Source organism: Vulpes vulpes, chromosome 2, assembly GCF_048418805.1.
Source record: "Vulpes vulpes isolate BD-2025 chromosome 2, VulVul3, whole genome shotgun sequence".
NCBI classification, from domain to species: domain Eukaryota; kingdom Metazoa; phylum Chordata; class Mammalia; order Carnivora; family Canidae; genus Vulpes; species Vulpes vulpes.
In genome coordinates, this window is record NC_132781.1 from 125,660,789 (window position 1) to 125,682,745 (window position 21,957).

The 21,957-nt window shown below is 39.5% G+C and overlaps 1 protein-coding gene across 3 annotated transcripts in view; it reads left to right on the plus strand.

Annotated features, from left to right (window-relative positions):
* The window catches only part of STK32A (serine/threonine kinase 32A), a 130,330-nt gene that overhangs the window by 37,371 nt on the left and 71,002 nt on the right, over positions 1-21,957 (plus strand). For all 3 annotated transcript variants that reach the window (XM_026018620.2, XM_026018634.2, XM_026018628.2), the window contains exons 3-4: positions 19-74; positions 1,256-1,407. In XM_026018620.2, coding sequence (XP_025874405.1) covers positions 19-74; positions 1,256-1,407 — 208 coding nt within the window. The remainder of the gene's footprint in view (positions 1-18; positions 75-1,255; positions 1,408-21,957) is intronic.

Sequence of the window (21,957 nt, forward strand, 5' to 3'; positions counted from 1 at the left end):
TCTTTGTTTGTTTTGCAGTCAACTTTGACCACTTCGAAATTTTGCGAGCCATTGGGAAAGGCAGTTTTGGGAAGGTGAGAACCAAAATGATTAATCACTAGCAGGGTTATGTAGCTCAGGGAACAGCATCATAATGTTCAGATTATTCTGTTCCTGGGACCACAAGGAATGATGATAATTCAGAGAGGATTTTGTAAAATCTTCACTACAGTTTGAGGTGTGTGATGTAATGAACACCTGTTATTCTCAGAATTATTTCAATGTCATGCCTACTTATTCCCACTAGATTTTAAGACTTTCTCTCTACTCTAGAATTTTGGACTCAGTTGTCAATTGTGCCCATACCTTCAATAACTGTTATGCTGTCAATTTAAGACTTAGCTCTTAAAAAAAAAGACTATTTATTTGAGAGAGAAAAAGATAGAGCACAGCAAGGAAGGGGGTAGAGGGAGAGGCAGACTCCCTGCTGAGCAGGGATCCCAGTACCCTGGGATCATGACCTGAGTCAAAGGCAGACACTTAACTGACTGAGACACACAGGCGCCCCAACAGTTAACTCTTTTTATGTGCAAAAGAAGCTTCCTGATATCTGTTTTTCCATCAGTTATGCTATGTTTTTATTTTCAAAAATCTACCATGAAAGATCCAGCCTCATTTTTTTGCAAGAAACTTCTGGATTCAAATCCTAATCATTAGTTTCTTGGTAGTGACATACTTTGAGAACATTTCTTATTTCATATTGAACTTGCATTAAAAAATCATCTGCTGTCCATTTTATCAGACATATAGAACCTCTAAAAGAATTTCAAAAACATGGACATCATGTTCAGTGCTATAAGTCCTTTTAGGTCCTATCAACTTTGGTGTAAACAGAAATTATTCGCACAATATCGTTCTACTAGGCAGTTTAGCTGCGCCAATACCAATCACTCAAAGCAGAATAAGGATGTCATTTGCTATTGGAAGATTCCTGACAAGAAAGCAGCTATTTTCTCCAAAATGCTGTCTAAAAAAAACTCAAGGAGCAAAAAACAGGCTGACTTGTTTGAGAAAGCAGAGATTTGCAAAGTGACCCGGTACAGGGGAAGAAAATTAAATTTTCTCCTCTGAAATCAGAGCTAAGTGGCAATTTGAGTATCAAAGAATGTGTCAGTGAGGCCTCCAGGCCAGGCTGTTGAATAGGTCTTGTTCTGTCTCCCACAGCCATGATCCGTTAACTTCCTGACCGCTTTCTCACTCTGGTTTGTGCCATTAGGTCTGCATTGTGCAGAAGAATGATACGAAGAAGATGTATGCAATGAAATACATGAACAAACAAAAGTGCGTGGAGCGCAACGAAGTGAGAAATGTCTTCAAGGAACTCCAGATCATGCAGGGTCTGGAGCATCCTTTCCTGGTTAATTTGTGGTGAGTGGTTTTATGGGATCTCTGAATGGAGACATTCCCGCTTTCACCCCCAAACACTGTTCCATAAACCCATCTTGATTGCTGGGTGTGCATTTGCAAAATCTTCAGTAGGCTCTTCCTCAAGAGCTTTGGTTTCCCCTGATTTTTTTGAATTTAAATGAAACAAATTATTGGTTTATTGTCACCAATAAATACTGCTTGGCTTTTTTGTTTTGTTTTGTTTTGTTTTGTCACGTCACGGTTCCCCCTGTCGTTGAAGACAATTTATTTTTTTAAAACATTGTAGCTAAACAGGCTGACAAAGAAGTTCAGGTGTCTTGTCATTCGGTAGATACTTTTCCCCCATTAATTGTGGGGTGGCGATGTAGCATACTAAGTAAGTCATCAATGTCTGGTGGCAGGTTGATCTTTAGAACTTGTACAAATAAGCACTTTCTCTCTACAATGACTGGCAGTAGATATCAATTCCTTGCAGCATCCTTCTCCAGCAGCCACGTATGTATATATCTGAGTTGGAAAAGAACAGGTGCTACCTTTCTTACCAAATAGCTTTTAACAGAGCTGGAGCTAACTTAGATCAGTGGCTAGACATGAGGTAACTGTGATCTCTTCCCAAAGCCAGGATCATAATCCAAGGTTTAGAAAGTGTCTATTACTCCCTGCTCTTTTCTTAAGCGTGAAGGTCTGTATGCAGCTCTCATTTTTTTCTACATTTTAATGCATCCATTATATTAAGAGCCTGTTCTTAAAGCTAATTCAGTGTGACTGTTATTTAAATATGCATACCAAGCAGTTTCTACTAGCAAAGGCAAAAAAAAAGTCTTTATTCAGAGAATACTAATGGAAAAATAATTGAAATGTCACCGTGTGTTTAGGGACATTTCTCTGGAGGAATGAATGCATAAAACCTGTCTCGCTCCATCTTTAATTAATAGAGTTCACTTAATATACCATTTGCTCCAAGACTCTATCTACATCATAGTTGAAAAAATGGTTCTGCGTGACTTGGAAATAGGTCCCTTTGGTTCATGCACTACTCAGACATGGTGGAGTCTAATCCTGCCCACGCTCAGTGTATTTATTTATTTTTATTTTTCAAAATATTTTATTTAAATCCAATTTGCCAACATATAGTATAACACCTGGTGCCCATCCCATCAAGTGCCCTCCTTTGTGCCTACCACCCAGTTTTACCCCATCTCTCCAACCTCCTCTCCTTCTGCAGCCCTTTGTTTCCCAGAGTTAGGATCCTCTCATGGTTTGTCTGCCTCCCTAATTTTTCCCCAGTCAGTTTCCCTCCTTCCCCTTACGGTCTCTTTCACTATTTCTTATAACTCTCAGTGTATATAATCAATAGCTCAGAGTGGCCCATTCACAGCACTGCCACACAGCATTCTGTGGACATGGCTCTTTCTTTCCCATTTTTAGCAATCACCAGATTGCCTCCCCGCCCCACCCCCCGACAATGACAAGGTGCTCTCAATTCACATTCTCCTTTTGTTCAAAGTTATATTTTCCTTTTTCCAAAGTTCATCCAACTCTCTTCTTTTAGGACCAGGAACCCTTCAGAAGTTTTAGTATGTCCCCCTTTCAGGCCAGTCCCTCATCACTGAATAAGCAAAATGGATCAGTCCATTCCTATCTTTTTTATAAGGTGGGTGTTAGGAGACTCAAAGCTGGCCAAAGTTTACTGATTTTGCCATTTGCTAACTTGGTGTCACGGCAGGCAACAGTCTGTTCTTCACGCATGCAGACTCCGTGGTAATATGACAAAGAGCCTAGTCTTCCCCTCTTTGCATACTGAACCTCAAAGGGCAGCGGGCACCATTAGTGGTGAGAGGAGAAAGAAGAACCCCCCCCCACCTTAATTCTAGCACCACATTCAGAACTGAAGACTGGGGGGGGAGGGGGCCATCCTTCAAGTATAGCAGAAAACTTTCAATCTCTCACATCTTGAGATACAAATCATCAGAAAGCAGATTTATTCCTCCTTACTGAGGCTTTCTGCCTTAGTAAATGCAACATGGGAAATGTAAGTGATTCTCCAACTATTAAGCATCTTGCAGTACTTCTGGAGGTGTGACCTGCGAACAAACTGTATCATTTTTAAAAAAGATTTTATTTATTTATTTGAGAGAGAGCACTAGCAGTGGGGAAGAGGGAGAGGGACAAGCAGGCTCCCCACTGAGCAGGGAGCCCCCGACATGGGGCTCGATCCCAGGACCCAGAGATCATGACCTGAGATGAAGGCAGATGTTTAACCGACTGAGCCACCCAGACACTCCAGTCTTTATAATCTTTAAGTCACGTGGTTATAAGACAGGGTAATGCATGTAACTTGGGTTGTTTTTGTGAACAAGATAACATTAAAGTGCTATGCCCAGCACAGAGTCAGCATTGTATAAATGGAAGTTCTTTTCCTTCCTTACTCCACTAAGGGGTAGCATTCCGAATAATCCGTCACTGCAGGGCCACTCTGGACATCCCAGACACGAATGCTGATGGCACTCAGCCTCAGGACATCACGGAACACATTGTGTGTGTGATGGGAGAGGGATGGGTCTTCAATCCATTCTCTGTAAGAGTGTATGTTCATTTTGTTTTCCACCCTCATTCTGCAAATCAAAGAATAAAAATTCCCAAGTTCCCCCATTACCAAGGATTTAATGAGGATTTTGTGTCCTGGGTTTAACTAGATGGATCTTTATATCCCCAAAGCTTCAGGAGCCAGTTTTCTTAAGAAAGCAGCATCTGATTAATAATGTAACAGCAATAGTTTGTAATTTCTGTGTACCTCTTGTGTACTCTATGGTACTGGTAAGCCATGTAGGCCTCTCAGTATTGCTTTCAGTGATTTTCTCATGGATCCTGAAAATGCCTCTAACCACTAGGGATGTGTTCAGATCTGGTTTTCAGGCTGAGGAAAAACACAGTTTCTTTTAAGCAGCTTTTACACTAATGCTAAGAAGTCAATCTGTATGTGTGTGTGTGTGTGTGTGTGTGTGTATGTGTGTGTAGGTATAAATACATACAGATGTGATCTGTGAAAACTGTGCACATTGTGGTCAACTTGAAGAACAGAAAAATCACACAGAAAAATGAAAATTCTCCAATAATCCTACCTTGAAACAACCACTTCTAACCCATTGGTGTGTACATGCCAGTAAAATGTCTGCATTTGGTTCTCTGCTTTTGATCATGCATTAGCCCCATTCATTGCCCTCCTTCATGGATTTCTTTATGGAGTAACACAAACTGTAATTATGGTTGCCAGATAAAATACAGGATGCCCAGTTAGATTTGAATTGCAGATAAATAACCAATTATTTTTAGTATATGTCCCAAATCATTACCTGCAAATCATTCATTTTTCCAAATTTCTGATGCATCTTGTATTTGTATTTATTAAATTTGGCAACCCTAATCGCAACATAGACCCAGAGTAGGGGGATGTAGTGGCGGCAAGAGTGGATGGAGCCCCTGGTTGACTCCACATTTCCTTCCAGTAACCATGGGAGGCTCCTATTAATCAAATGACACATAAATATATCAACTGAGAAAAGTGCACAAATGACTGAGAGAAGAGTGTGTGTGTGTGTGTGTGTGTGTGTCTGTGTGTGTGTCCTAGTCTAGGGCAACAGAGTTAAGGGTGAAAACACATTTTTAATTAAAATTCAACCTTCCCAGCCCCATGGCCCTGACCCCACTTGGGAACACAGCCGTCAGATGTAGGCCACGTTATAAAGCGAAGGCTGCCTGACGGGGCTGGCATCCAGGAAAAGCAAATAAAATCTCGCTGCGAGTCCCTCCCTGAGGGCTGCTCACACAGCCCTGGCAACCCAGAGCCTGCAAACAAATGGGCCCCAGTGCTGCCCAGCAGAGCCCGGTTCCCCAGGTGGCTTTTGTTAATTGAGATTAGGCCTGCAGCTGCACACAGCTCCTGGGGCTCCTCTCTGCCCTCACCCTTGTCTCTTGTTCTGGGCACAGAAGGGGCCTACGTGTGGTTTCAGGAAGTTAGGAGACAAGAACGTCTGTTTTAAGTGGAAAGGACCACCTGTATCGGGGCTGTGAAAAGGGGGTCCTGTCAGATAGCTGAACGCAGCCAAACAAATAGGCCCCCTGGACTCAACCTCCATTATTTCTGACTTAGCACCAGTGTTTCATCACAGAATCATAAGCTGTGAGAACTCAAGGTAGCCTTCAGAGCCACAGAATCAGAATGAGCCTTCCCTGTCAATGGGAATTTGTTACTTAAGAGTTTTACCTATGTTGTCTCATTTACACATCCTAAAACTTTAGGTTGATAGGGATTAATTAGTCCCATTTTACACCAGAGAAACTGAGGCTCAGAGAGGTTGAGTGATTTTCCCAGAGCTCCACAGCCAGGAACTGGCCACACCAGGACTCAAACCCAGGAATTCTGGCTTCAAAAACCCTGCATTTCCTGCTACACTATACCATCCCCTATGGACATCTCGTAGGATGTCCATATATAAAGGAAATGAAATTTATTTTCTTTATTATGTGTCTCTTATTTATGTGTCTCTCACATCCCACAAAAATACAAACTCCCTGAGGCAGGTATGTTTGTGGATTTTGTTCGCTGCTCCTACAATAATGCCTCACACACACAGTAAGTGTTCAACAAATCTCTGCTGAATGAATGAATGAATGAATGAATGAATGATGGAGTTAGTGATGGCTCCAGGCTTCTGGTTTTTGCTCTTTTCCCATTATACCACAGCCACTTCCTGCACACTCACACACATCCCCGCATTCCATCAGGCCCACCTCAGGTTCTTGGCAGGCCCTGGAGTCAGAGGGATGTGAGTTTGAATCCTTGCTCCACTACTTGGTAACTGTGTGAACTGACCCAAGTTACATTGTGTCTTTTGTTTGGTTTCCTCCTCCACAACTGGAGATATTAGCAGTATCCAGGGCAGAAGGCATGGCTATGACTAAGGATATGTTTATAAAGCACCTCACACATAGTAGGTGCTTTATCAATGAGGACTTGAAACAAAAACTTAGTGAGGCCCCACCCCAAATGGAACGTCCCCTCCACCCCCAGAGCAGATTATTGAGTAGACACGTGCCCCTGCATGTAAGCTGGCCCAGCTATTAGAAAGTCTTCGGGTTTGTGCTAAATTTTTAAAAAGTAAATTTTTAAAAAAATATAAAATATATATTTTGGGATAAAATATGGAAATGCAGACATTCTAAGGAAAATGATAAATAACTCATATTACATTATGCAGAAATAGCTGCTGTATTAGATTCCTATTGCTTCTGGATCAAATTACCATAAGCTTAGGAGCCTCAATTCGAACTGGAGTACTTGGGGTTAAGGCTATTTTCATAATGTAATTAACATGTTATGTCCTTTTGCCCTGCCTTTCCCTTTGTCCTGCAAGTTCACTGACAGAAGGAATCAGAACAATGATGAGCTGTGGGCTGCAGAGTTGCCTGAGAACACAGCATGCGGGACACTTTGGGAGCGCCTGAAATACTCTCCTTACTGCCGTTGCTGCCTGTATCAGGGCATAGATTTGTAAACGTTCATTAGTTCTACGCTTAATATCTGTGCATTTCACTGTAAATACATTTTACCTATTTCATAGTGAAAAAATATGAAACAACTTAAAAACCACGACTCAGTATCATACAATTCTGGGGGGCAGAAGGGCAAAGTCAGTCTCATTAGGCTGAAATGAAGCTGTCTGCCGGGCGATGTTCCTTCTGGAGGTTTAGGGAAGAATGTTCTCTGACCTTCTCCTGCTTCTTGAGGCTGCCTGCACTCCTGAGCTCAAGGCACCTTTCCCTTCCTTCAAGGCCAGCCACACAGCTTCTTCCAACCTCTCTCTCACTCTGACTCTCTGCCTCTCTTGTCCACCTTTGAAGGACCCATCTGATTACATTGGGCCTCCCTCTTGAACAAATTCTTGCCAGGCTCTCCTGAACCATTTTCTTTCCTTTTTTTTTTTTTTAAGATTTTATTTATTTATTCATGAGAGCCACAGAGAGAGAGAGGCAGAGATACAGGCAGAGAGAGAAGCAGGCTCCATTCAGGGAGCCCGATGTGGGACTCAATTCTGAGACTCCAGGACCGCGCCCTGGGCCAAAGGCAGGCACTAAACTGCTGAGCCATCCAGGGATCCCCCTGAACCATCTTCTTGACTAGACCCTAACCTTGGTCTACAAAGACTTGAACAAAATGCTAACATCGTGTCTAACAGCTCAGGGCCACATCCCTAGGACATCAGCTCCCCTTAAACTGCCTGCCTGAGAAAGTGCACAGCTGCCAAAAGGATTTACTGATTGTTCCAGCCAACACTTGAAGACAGGGCCCATCTCCCAGCCTCTCGGGGAGGGGAGGGGGCTAACTTTGGTAAAGTGCCAGTTAACAAACCAGACACGTTTCACGTAGGCCAGCCACGTTCTCAGCTCTTTGTAACTTCCACTCTGCTGCTTTCCCCTCTCCATCCTCTCATCCCCCCTGCCAATCACTTCTGTGCACATCAAGCTGGAGCCCAGTTCACACTGGAAGTCCTATTGTAATAGTATAGCACTGACTAAACTCTGTTCTTCTTGCTTTAGTGTCCAACTGTGTTATCTTAGGAAGAGACATGATCAAGTGAAGGATCTTTGGAAGGGAGGTTATGCTGAATTATCCAGTGCCATCACTGGAAGATGTCCTTGGGGATGACCCTGATGAGCTTGGATAAGTGGAGAATAAGGGACAGCAGTCCCTGAAGAACTTAGTAGAGGACAGTGTTAATTGTGTGTCCTGTACATAGTAATGGCTGCATACATGGTTGTTGACTGACTCACTGATGGACTAGTAGGAAACTGAGTCTGTAACACAGACATTGCCTTACTCATTTCCTCATCAATATTACAAAGGATTCCTTTATGGCAAACCACACAAGACGCTATTAAAAAAGAACTTCTTTTGGGGCAGCCCAGGTGGCTCAGTGGTTTAGCGCTGCCTTCAGCCCAGGGCCTGATCCTGGAGTCCAGGGATCAAGTCCCATATCAGACTCCCTGCATGGAGCTTGCTTCTCCCTCTGCCTGTGTCTCTGCCTCTCTCTCTCTCTCTCTCTGTCTCTCATGAATAAATAAATTTTTAAAGTCTTAATAAAAAAAAGAAGAACTTCTTTGGGAGGATGTAGAGTAACTTAGAGCCTCAGACCTAAAGCTGAAGAAACAGGTCTCGAGAAAGCATGGGACAAAGCCAGTTCTGGGAATCTCGGTAGCAGAAACTAATGGACGGGCACCAAAGGCTGTCTCCACTGGATGAATCAGCTCCAACCAATTTTCCAACCTTTTGTCACCCACTCAAGGTTCAAAGTCCTGGGAAAGAGTCCAACTGGCCTTGCTCAGAAACATGCCTGCCTCTTGGCTAGAAGAAACAGCAAAATAACTAATGACTCCCAGACTGTTGACCTGAGCCACAGGGTGAATGATTGTGTCATTCACTAAAATGGGGAGATCTGAGAAGGATCAGACTCACTGTAAAAGTCAAGAAATCTCTTTTAGCTGTAACAACATGTGAGCTGCCTCTTAGTCATCCGAATAGAGCTGCTGCATAGGTGGGAAGTCTAAAGCTCAAAAGAGAAATCCAGGGTCCAAGGAGAAGTCCACAAAACACAAATGCAGGAAACGTTGGCTTGTAGGTGCTATTTCAGCCAGGGGCTTGAAGGGAACATCTCTGGAGAGAAGTGAAATAGAAGAAAAGGACCAAGGATTAAAGACCTAGAGCACCATTATAGTTCTAATAGAGGAGGAAGATTCAGGATGCTCGACAAAGCAGCAACAGCCTGGAAGCCAGCCTACAAGCTAGGGGTGAGCCAGGCAAGAGTGGGAGCCTAGAATCTAGAGGCTGTTTCACAAAGAAAAGAGTGCAGACCATGGCAAGTGCTGTGGAGAGGTCAGGAATAAGAAGACAACTGACTTCAGACTTATAAAGATGCACCCACTATGACCTTAATAAGAGCCAAGTCCAGGGGCACCTGGGTGGCTCAGCGGTTGAGCATCTGCTTTCAGCTCAGGTCATGATCCCTGAGTCCTGGGATGGGGTCCCACTTCAGGCTCCCCACAGGGAACCTGCTTCTCCCTCTGCCTGTGTCTCTGCCTCTCTCTCTGTGTGTGTCTTATGAATAAATAAATAAAATCTTAAAAAAAAAAAAGGCCAAGTCCAAATGATAGGACAAAGGATCAAAGGCAATGGCTTGATGAAAACACAGGAAGTGTGTGGTGTTATTTTGGAGGGTGGTGTGCAAAGCAGCTTTGTTGTGTTTTGAGACTCAGCCATATTGTCACAGGTAGCAAATCCTACATTGTCATTTCTCTATCATATTCCATTGTATGAATATCCCATGAGTTATTTACACATCTTACTACTGGTGGATATTTGGGTTGTTTCCAGCATGAGACTTTTACAAAGAGTCCTGCTATTAACATTCTTGTTTCTATCTTCTGGGAAGCAGAAGCACATATATCTCGGGATGCAAACCTAGGAATTAAATCATTAGATCCTAGGATTTATGTGGGTTTAGCTGGCATACAGTTTTCCACAGGAGTTGTGCCAGTTTATGCTCACATCAGCAACGTCTGAGAATTTAGGTTACTGGAAAACCTCACCAACATTGGGTATTGCCAGTTTCTTTACATAGAGGCATTCCAGTAAATGTATAATGGCTTCTCATTTGGGTTTTAGTTTGAATTTCCCTGGTGACTCAAGAGTTGGGACGCATTTTCATATGATTCCTGGCCCTTTGGAATCTTCTTTTATGAAGTGCTTGAGTCTTGCACATCTTTCTATTGGTTGTCTTTTTCTTTCCCACTGGTCCAGTTTTAAATATAAATAATTTGCCCGATCTGTGACTTATGTCTACACTCCAGAAGGATATGATTTTTTTTGGAACACTCAAAAAGCTGGAATTTAAGTGTGGTATAGTTTATTCATCTTTTCCCTTATGGGTAGCACCTTCTGTGTCTGGTTAGGAAATCTTAGCCCATACCAAGGTGAAGATATTCAACCCTGTTTCCTAGTAGCATTGCTGTTTTAGCTTTGACATGGAGAGCTGTAATCCAGGGTCAAGATTCATTTTCCCCATATGGAAATTGAATTAGCCCAACACCATTCACTGAAAAGTTTCTCCTTTTCTTATTGCACTGCAGTAACACATTTGCTGATAGTCTTGCCACCAAATACATGTGATTTGCAGACTTTGTTCTGTTGATCTACTTGTGTGCATTTACACATGTATCATGCTACTTTAATTTACTGCAGCTTTCTACTGGTAGCAGAATTCAGTAACATAATTCTTCTGGATTATCTTGACTGTAGTGGGCCCTTTGCAATTCCATACAAATTTCACAATCAGCTTGTCAACTTATATTTTAAAGCTGCTGGTATTTGTTTTTTTTTTTTTTTAAGATTTATTTATTTAAGAGGGAGAGCATGAGAGAGAGCGTGTGCATGAGCAGGGAAGAGAGACAGAGGGAGAGAGAAGCAGACTCTCCTCTGAGCAGGGAGGGACCTGATGTGGGACTCGATTCCAGGATCCAGAGATCATGACCTGAACTGAAGGCAGATGCTTAACCTACTAAGCCACCTAGGTGCCCTAAAGCTGCTGGTATTTATAGTGGCCTACAGTGTAACTAATTCAGGGAGAATTAAGGCCTTTTTAAAATTGTCAACCTTCCAATTTGTGAAACCTTCCTATATATATATATATATATATATATATATATATATATATATATTCCTGTATATTTAGATATCACCTAATTTCTCTCTCTGGTTTCACTTTTTAGCGTAGAGATCTAGCATATCTGTATTTAGATTTATTCCTAGGTATTTAATGTTTTTAATATGATGACAAATGGTAATTACTTATCCAAATTTTTTTCTCCAGTAGTTTGTTGCTTGTTGAGGAAAATACAGTTGATTTTTAATATTGACTTTGTGTCCAGTGAACCTGCCAAACTCTCTGATTAATTCTACTGGTTGGCCTTATTATTGTGGTAATAAGGAAGTTCTCTTTCAGCCCTGGTTTGCTGGAAATTTTTATTATGAATGGGTATTATATTTTGTCAAATGCATTTTTTTACTGAGATAATTTCTATTATGTAGTGAAGTAAATTAATGGATTTGCAGATTTTATAATGAGCTTCTTAAAATCAACCCTGCTTGGTCATGTTCTTTGAAAATAAATGCTGGTTGATTATGTTCTATTATCTTTTTGTACATATTATCAGATACTATAATATAGAATTTGAACATTTATTTTATGTATTTTCTTATTTATAAACTGTTATTTAATTTATATTCTTATTTATATATTATTTATTGATACTGTTATTGAATATATTATTAACTTTTAATTATGAAATATATATATATATTTAGATGTGCATACACAAGTTTGAGTGCAAGGAGTAGGAGCCCATTGGGAAGAATCAGTAATGTAGGATAGCATGGGAAGGATTGCCAGAGGGAGCCCCTAAAAATGGCAAATGGCTATGAACGGGGGCTCAGATAATGAGCTGGCCTCAGGTGGAAGCAGCGCACTGCTTTCACTGTGCTGGGAGAGAAGGCAGCGTATGTAAGTGCACAGATTTGTAAGGTGGTGGATCTCTTGGCGGGCAGATGAAGGAGTCTCATTCAATCCCACTGTGATACATGAGGTCATCCACTGAGAATGAGGAACTGGGCAGAGAAGCTGCTGGGTGAATGAATGTGTGAAACTAATAGAGAATTAGAACAGGATTTTCTAAGTATCTAAGTGAGACCAGTGGTTATAAATTTAAAGTGAATCCCATCAGCACAGCTTTGCATTTTTTCTCCTGAAAGTGCACGTTATAGATGTTAATTTGTTGCTGTTTTGATACAGGTTTGTTTAATCAGGATTGGGGTGTAGTTGGGGGAGGTTTCCTCACTATAACACAGCTTAATGAACTGAAAAGTAGATTTTCGGGATGTAGGCTCCAGAGATAGATTGCTGGGGGAAACTTAAGAAAATCGTGCATATGTGGAGTCATTTTTCTAGACAGCTAATCTTTTTGAGGACTTATTTTTAAGGTGGTATGCTAAAATATTACATATATTATCTTATATATCTTTAAATACTAGATGCTCGAAGATAGGAATTAATATTTGCCCCATTGTAAAGATGAGTAAGCTGAAGATGAGAGATTTGAGTCCTTGCCCAAACCACAAACCAGAAAGTGATGGTAAATCTGGGTTCCAAATCCCATCCCCCGAATTCTCTAAGACCTTCGGTGTTAATGTATATTTTATTAGAATGTTGTTTCTATATGCATCACTACTTCTAAAGCTCTAAAACCAAAAACTTTTAAAAATTATGTGCACCTGCAAATCAATTTAAAAATTTAAAGAGCCATTCAATCTGACCAATGATAGTGTTGTAGTGGAACCAAATTGCTAATTATAACAGAATAACATAAGTCCTTCCCTGCTTCCCTGGAAGAGTTCCAACCACTGGATATCAGAAATAGATATGGACAAAAGAGCCCCATGAGATCAGGGTCAAGGCAGAAAGATCAAAACATGTCTGAAGACGCAGTTGGGCTGGTTAGACTCTAAATGCTAGTCAGGTGAAGGAAGTGGGAAGCATTACAGATGGAGAGGTTAAAAGGGGGGGATGAAAGACACAGGGAAGACTCTTTGCTGAGTAGGAGTGCTGGGAAGCGCTCCCCTTACCCTGGAATTCTGAGACTTAGGGAACCTGCTCAGTAATGAAACACTGATTTTCTGGCTAGACAGGAAGAGGGTAGACCATACCCTGTCTCTCTACTTCATCCCCTCTGGAGAAACAGCCAATCAAACTGTGTGACTCAGCACCTCCTGACCCTCTCAGCACCCTTGGGGCCTCCCCAGCCACTTTCTGGATCACAAGTGGCCACTTGCCCTCCCTTTAATAACCCAAAGTCATCCCACTTGACTGTCTCTCTGCAGGTGGTCTCCAATTCCCATGATGTGCAAAAAGTTTTCACTTCTAACACTTTTTTCCTCTGGACCCCTGATAAATCGGGTAAGAGTTTGATTTAATTGTTCCTCATTATCATCTGAGCTTGTGTCTTGGCTTTTCCTTTTATGTAAGTAGCAAGATGGTGTTATTCCCCTTGTCTACTTACTGGCTCTGTTATTCTCCTGAGATAACTGTCTCAGGAGATTCTGTAGAAAATAATAATGGTCAAAATTTCCCGAGAGAAGCTTCATAAATAACATCTCCAGAGCCAGTACTGGCAGATCACAAAATTGCATTCAAATCTCTGTCCAGAGAAAGGTCAGGGCTTGAGGAAAATCAAGTACTGCATCAGAACATCAGGAAAATTGTCTGCAAGCTGTTATGTGTGATTTTTAAAAATCACCCACAATCTTTTTCATTGTGTAGATTTTAGATTTTTGCTCATTTTATTGGAGGCTGTAGTCAGTGATTGGAAGCAGGCAGGTATGTGTGTTACATTGTCTGAGGCTTTTCTGGCCCCTCCCCCATCCTCCTTAGCACCCTCTCACACTCTAACCCCACCCCCACCCCCCACAATATATAAAGGACTCCTACAATTCAATAATAAAAAAGAGAAATAACTCAATTTAAAAATGGACAAAGGGTCTAAAGAGATATTTTTCCAAAGAAGATAAACAAATGGTCAATAAACCCATGAAAGAGTGTTTAACATCACTAGGCACTAAGGAAACATAAATTAAAACCAAAATGATATACTGCTTCACACTGATTGGAAAGGCCACTATTTTTTTAATGGAAAATAAAAGGTATTGGTAAGGTTGTGAAGAAAATGGAAGCACTGTGCATTGCTGGTAGAAATGTAAAATGGTGAAGCCACTGTGGAAAACATTCTGGTGGTTCCTCAGAAAGTTAAATGTACAATTACCATGTGATCCAGGAATTCCACTTCTAAGCACATTCTAAAATAATTGAAAGCAGGGACTGAAACAGATACTTGTACACCAGTGTTCATAACAGCATTATTACAACAATCAAAAGGTAGAAACAAGTCATATGTCCATCAAAGGATGAATGGATCAACAAAATGTGGCATATGCATACACTGCAATCTCATTTAGCCCAAAACAGAATGAAATTCTGGCACATGCTACAGCATGAATGAACCTAGAAAACATTATGCTAAGTGAGATAAACCAAATGGACAAACATGATATGATCGCACTTAACATGAGGTGCCTAGAATACACAAATTCAGAGAGACAGAAAATAGAGATTGGGGGGAGAAGGAAGAATGAGGCGTTATTTAACAGGTACAGTGTCTGTTTGGGATGAGGAAAAAGTTCTGAAAGTACATAGTGGTGATGTTTGCATAACATTGTCAATGCATTTAATGCCACTGAATTGTACACTTAAAGTGGTTAAAATAATAAAATTTATACTATATATTTTACCACAATAAAAATCTTTTTAAAGAAGTTACAAGTGAAATGGAGGGATTACAAGAAACAGAGATAGAAGCTCAACTTTTCTCAGTATACCTTGTTTTGCAGATTCCACTTTTAGCCTCAGTATATATCCGGTTTGTGGCATAACCACACAGAAATGTGCTATTCCAAGCAACTTTCAAGCAGTAACTTTACTGTACATCATTGGTGAAACATACCTCAATGACAAAAAAGGATAGCAAAAATATCTTTAAAATATCTTAAAATGTTTGTAGTAATGGTGTTGTCAGTGAGTGTTCATGTTGCTATTCTGAGAGTGTTTTTTATATATGATGGGATAAAGCAAACAGAATGAAGGATTATTTGGTGAAACCTCCTTGAGAGACCTCAAAATCCTTGAGAACCAGGATTTTCAGTAAGGGAGAGAGGAATTACTGGTATTATAATGAGAAAATTAAGAATTTCCGTTGTCTTGAGCGTCAATAGGAAAGTATCATTATGATCTTCCAATGGACTTACCTTACATTACATTTGTATGCGCCTGTACATATTATACCTATGCCTATACCAAATATCTACATCTGTGCCCAGCGTTCACCACTAAAAAGACCTAGTAACAATGACAACCCATTTTCAAGGAACACTTCTATCATTCAAATAGTTTGGAGGAGGAATTGTACAAGATAGGAGTATTTTTTCTTATCAGAAGATCAAAAAGCTATCAAAGCCTACTAGGGTCACATCAAAATAACACATGATCCAACTTGACTATGTTTCTGTTGGCCAAAGAATGGACATAATGAATGAAACATCAATAAGTGTGGTAATATCAAACCTGTGAGCTTATTACATCTAAAAAATAAACAAAATTTGTTGCTTGCTTTGGGAGGCTTCTGTGAAACCAAGTCATTTTGAAAAATGATAAATAAAAGAAAGATGTAAGCATTGGTTTTACCTTTCTAATGTGAATTCTACCTCAGAGTAACCAAATAACTGGTCAGAGGCAATTTTATTTTATGTAAAAGTACTCCAGATAAACTATAAAGAAGAGATGATAGAATTCATATATCACAATCCCTAAGGAATTCTTGGAGATAGCCATTCCAGAGATTAATAGCTGATAACACCTTGAAAACATAAAATTCTTAATTATATACCCTCTGATCAGAGTATACGACGCCATTTATAAAAAGGTCTTGCCCCTTCAGAATCAAACCTGAGGGATTCCCTGAGTGGCTCGGCAGTTTAGCGCCTTCCTTCAGCCCAGGGTGTGATCCTGGAGACCCGGGATCGAGTCCCTGCATGGAGCCTGCTTCTCCCTCTGCCTATGTCTCTGCCTCTCTCTCTCTCTCTCTGTCTCTCTCTCTCTCTCTCTCTCTCTCATAAATAAATAAAATATTAAAAAAACCAAACCTGAGCAAATTGTGAGATCTAACCACCAATTTTCATGAAGTACAGAAAGTTGTAGAACATGTAGAAAGACATAACAGAAATGCAGTCAGAAAAATTTAGACTACAGAAATGCTACAGCAAAAATGAATTTTTTTTTCAATAAAAAAGTACTAGGAGCCAGTCAGGGAAGCAATAGAATAGATTTGAAAGGCACATAAACTAAGGACAAAGTATGGACCTTGCTTGAATCCATTTATAGGACCTAAATAATTCTATAAAAGTTTTTTTAAGTAACATTTCTAGAACAATTAGAGAATGTTAACCTTGAATATTTGATAAAAACTACTAGTCATTTTATATAGGAGCTGATGCAAATGGGTTAGTCTTTTTCCTGATGAGATGACGTCAATCATTTTTTCCTTTTTTTCCCCTTTTTTAATTGAAATGTATTTGGCATATAACATTGTACAAATTTTAAGGTGTACAACATGTTAATTTGATACATTTTTAGGTAATAATATGATTACCATTATAGCGATAATTAGCACCTCTATCTTGTGTAATGATCCTTTCTTTTTCATGGTTAGAATCACTACCTTCTAGTCTCTTAGCAAATTTGATGACTATAATATTGTTGTCTATATCCACTTGCACTAGATGTCTAGGGCTTTTTTATTACTTGTTGCAAGGAAACAATATATATTGGACATATCAGGGTAGAAAAATATTTTTGTTATATTTGTTAGGCCTTTCAAATATAAAAATATAATTTAAAAACAAAAGGTAAGGTAAATGTAAAATAAAGCATAAATGAAAATAAAATAACATCACCATTTAGATGGCTGGTTATCATATTTTCAGGAAATGTTATGCATATACCAGCATATGCATGTAATATCTTTATTTTCCTTTTGTGGTTATGTGTATATATATCCTTTTGAAACAATATATATATATATATATATTTGGATTTATTTCAGAGAGAGAGAGAGAGAGCATGGGGTGGAGGGGAGGGAAAGAGGGAGAGGGAGAGAGAGAATCTCAAGCAGACTCCCTGCTAAGCACAGAGCCTGTTAGTGGGGCTCCATCTCACCACCCTGAGATCAGGACCTGAGCCAAAACGAACAGTCAGATGCTTAACTGACTGAACCACCCAGGTGCCCCTGAAATATATCCTTTTTATGTACCCTAAGCATCTACCCTATAATGCATATTATAACACTGTTCTTTCCCTCACCTTGTCTTCAGAATATAATATCTTAGAAACCTTTTATTATTTCAGAATGTAGATCTGCCTCATTTTTTTAATTGTTGTACTATGAATTTACCATAATTTATTCACATGCTTCCCTATTGCATGCAAACTGTTTTTTATTTTATATGATATAATGAGTATCCTCATAAGTACATCTTATTATGATTTTTCAAGTGTATCCTTAGCAGAAGTTCTTGGCAATGAAATTACAGGGTTAAGAACCACGTGGATTGTTTTGTTTCATTTTGTTTTTGAATATCTATTTCTCAGTTGTCTTCAAAGGAACTTTCACCAAATTACCCTTCATCAGGGAATCAGAGAGTGTCCATTTCTCCATGTCCTCACCAACTGCGGCTCTCATCAAACCTTGATGGAAGTGTTCTCACTCTGATACATTAATGAATAGAAGTCATACGTGCTTATTTGGATGGTAAATTCACTCCCTCTAAATTTATAGAAGAGAGAATTTAGATAGTTATCTCAAGTTGGTGCCAGTGTTATCCAAGCCATTAATCTTTCTTTACCTCATCTTGTCATTCATGCTGTGGCATTTCAGTTAAACACACACGCACACAATAGCTGGATATAGTTTTTGTAAATTATTGAAATCCGATTTTTGCAAACCTTGGGTTTTCTGTGTTGTCATGGCAAATGAATTAGGTGAAATAATACTGTTTATGTTTTTGGTTTTTTTTATGAATTTCACACTGGCTGTACTTTGGAAAATTACTACAGAGCCGCAAGAGGAGAAACATGATGGGCCACTGCTCCAAAGACAGGTTTTAAAATTCAGATCTGTACTTAACAATTGGGACAGTATACCCTAACCTCCTCTTGACCCATTCCAGAGGGATCTCTTCTCACAAGAGCTAGTGCTTTTCCTAAACTGTGAAAAGCCTGCTGTGAGCACTTCCTGTTCAGAGTCTGAAAAACATAGATTAAATTTTCTATCCTTTGAGTGCATAGGACAACATTGGTTCTTAAAGATTCTTCTATGGAGGTGCCTGGCCAGTGATCGGAAATGTCCCACCATTGGAATGAGAATACCATGGAGGCATACAAATTGAATTTTAAGAGTTGACTTGAAGGGCATTTAAATAGTTATTCTATTCCCTGGCAGGGTTTTATTAAAGTTTTGGATGCTTTTGTTTTGTAAACTATACTAGTCATGGTTCACACAGCATGTGTGTTAACCGTGTGGTTCTTGAACAAATATATAACCTCTCTATACCATAATCCTTTCTTCCCCTACTCACTGTCCTTTTTTAAAAAATGTTTTTTTTAAATTGTTATTTATTCATTTGAGACAGAGAGCTAGAGAGAGAGAGCATGAGCAAGGGGAGAGGCAGAGGGAGAGGGAGAAGCAGATTCCATGCCAAGCAGAGAGCCCCATGTGGGGCTTCATCCCAGGACCCAGAGATCATGACCTGAGCCAGAGGCGCCCCTCACTGTCCTTTTTTTCTTTTTTCTTTTCGTATTTATTTATTTATTTATTTATTGTCCTTTTTTTCAATAACAACTTTATTGACGTATATTTTACATATCACTTAATTCAAGGAAACAATTCAGTGATCCTTACTAATTTTATGGAGTGGTGTACTAATCCCTATAAATCAATTTATAGATCTTTTCATCCTCTCAATAAGATTGCTTTTACTCCTTTAGAGTTAATCCCCATTCCCACCCTGACCCCCAGGCAACTATTAATCTAGTTTCTATATCTCTACAATTGCCCTTTCTGGCAATTAAATTACAAATAAGTCATCTCCTGTGTCTGATTTCTTTTCACATAGTGTAATGTTGAAAAGCTTCATCCATGTTGTAATCTGTGCTAGTAGTTCATTCCTCTCTGGTGCTCAGTGGTATTTACTGTACGAATATACCACATTTTGTTTGTCCATTCAGCAGTTAATAGACATTTAGCCCTTCTCCGGTTTTTGGCAATTCTGAATAATGTTGCAGTGAATATTTGTGTACAAGTCCTTCCATGGAAATATGTTTTTATTTCTCTTGGCTAGATACCCAGGAGTGGAATTGCTAGTGAAATAGTAATATTATGTTTGACTTTTTTTTTTAAGATTTATTTATTTATTTATTTATTTATTTATTTATTTATTATAAACATATTGAGAGAGAGAGAGAGAGGCAGAGGCACAGGAGGAGGGAGAAGCAGGCTCCATGCTGTCTGACGTGAGACTCGATCCCGGGACTCCAGGATCACGCCCTGGGCCAAAGACAGGCTCTAAACCTCTGAGCCACCCAGGGATCCCCTGATATGTTTGACTTTTTGAAAGACTCACAAACTGTTTTCCAAAGTGATTGTACAATTTATATTTTCACCAACAATATATCAGAGTTCCCTTTTTTAGCATCCCAAACCAACACTTCTTACCTCTTATCTATTATAGCTACTCAGATAGATTTGACATTTGTGATTTTAATTTCCACTTTTCTAATTCCTAATGATGCTGACCATCTTTTCATGTGTATTTTCCTTAGTGAAATATCTATTTGTGTCTCTGTCCATGTTTTGATTGGGTTCTTTTATTATTGAGCTGTAATAGTCCTTTGTAAATTCTGGATATAATTCTTTATTGACTATATATTTTGCAAATATTTTCCCCTACTCTGCTGCTTGCATTTTTTTTTTTTTACTGATGACTTTTGAAGTGCAAAAGTTTTGAATTTTGATAATGTCTAGTTCAGCATTTAACGGACTTTCTTTCATATTGTATCTAGAAAACTTTTGCCTTTCGATGTCTCAAAGATTTTATCCTATGTCTTACTCTAAAAGTTTTACTGTGTTTGTGCTTACATTTATGTCTAGGACCCATTTGAGTTAATTGTTGTATATGGTGTGGTCTAAGTTCATCATTTTTCAAAGTGAAAAAAAAATCAAGTGACTATGAAGCTTCATCTTTGGACTCTTAATTCTGTTCCATTGATATGTAGGTCAATATGCTTTATAGGACATTTAGAAATTGGAAAGTTAAAGTCTTCTCATTTTTTTCCTCTTCAAAATTTTTTTGGTTATTCTAGATGTTTTGCACTTCCTTATAAATTTTAGGAGTTACTTGTCAATATATGCAAAAACAAAAAGCCTGTTGGGAATTTAATAGTGATTGTACTGATTCTGTAGATCAATTTAGGCATAAATGGCATCTTAACAATATTTGAGTCTTCCAATCCATGAACATGGAGTATTCTTTTTTAAAATTTTTTTTATTTTTACATATTTTTTTAATTGGAGTTCAGTTTGCCAACATATAGCATAACACCCAGTGCTCATCCCATCAAGTGCCCCCCTCAGTGCCCATCACCCAGTCACCCCCAATCCCCGCCCAACTCCCTTTCCACCACCCCTTGTTCATTTCCCAGAGTTAGGAGTCTCTCATGTTGTGTCAACCTCACTGATACTTCCCATTCATTTTCTCTCCTTTCCCCTTTATTCCCTTTCACTATTTTTTATATTCCCCAAATGAATGAGACCATATAATGTTTATCCTTCTCCAATTGACTTATTTCACTCAGCATAATAAACTCCAGTTCCATCCATGTCGAAGCAAATGGTGGGTATTTGTCGTTTCTAATGGCTGAGTAATATTCCATTGTGTACATAGACCACATCTTCTTTATCCATTCATCTTTCGATGGACACTGAGGCTCCTTCTACAGTTTGGCTATTGTGGACATTGCTGCTAGAAACATTGGGGTGCAGGTGTTCCGGTGTTTCACTGCATCTGAATCTTTGGGGTAAATCCCCAACAGTGCAATTGCTGGGTCATAGGGCAGATCTATTTTTTTTTTATTTATTATTTATGATAGTCACACAGAGAGAGAGAGAGGCAGAGACACATGCAGAGGGAGAAGCAGGCTCCATGCACCGGGAGCCCGATGTGGGATTCGATCCCGGGTCTCCAGGATCGCGCCCTGGGCCAAAGACAGGCGCTAAACCGCTGCGCCACCCAGGGATCCCAGGGCAGATCTATTTTTAACTCTGAGGAACCTCCACACAGTTTTCCAGAGTGTCTGCACCAGTTCACATTCCCACCAACAGTGCAAGAGGGTTCCCCTTTCTCACATCCTCTCCAAAATTTGTTGCTTCCTGACTTGTTAATTTTCCCCATTCTCACTGGTGTGAGGTGGTATCTCATTGTGGTTTTGATCTGTATTTCCTTGATGGCGAGTGATGTGGAGCATTTTCTCATGTGCTTCTTGGCCATGTCTATGTCTTCCTTTGTGAGATTTCTGTTCATGTCTTTTGAACATGGAGTATTCTTTAGTTATTTAGATCTTCTTTAATTTTCCTAAGTAAAGAAAATTTTCTTTATGATTTTCTGTGTAGAAGTCTTGCACAAGTTTCCTAAATTTATTCTTAAGCATTTTATTCTTTTTGAAACTTTAGCAAATGCAACCATATTCTTAATTTCATTTTCACATTGTTCATTGCTTATTTAGA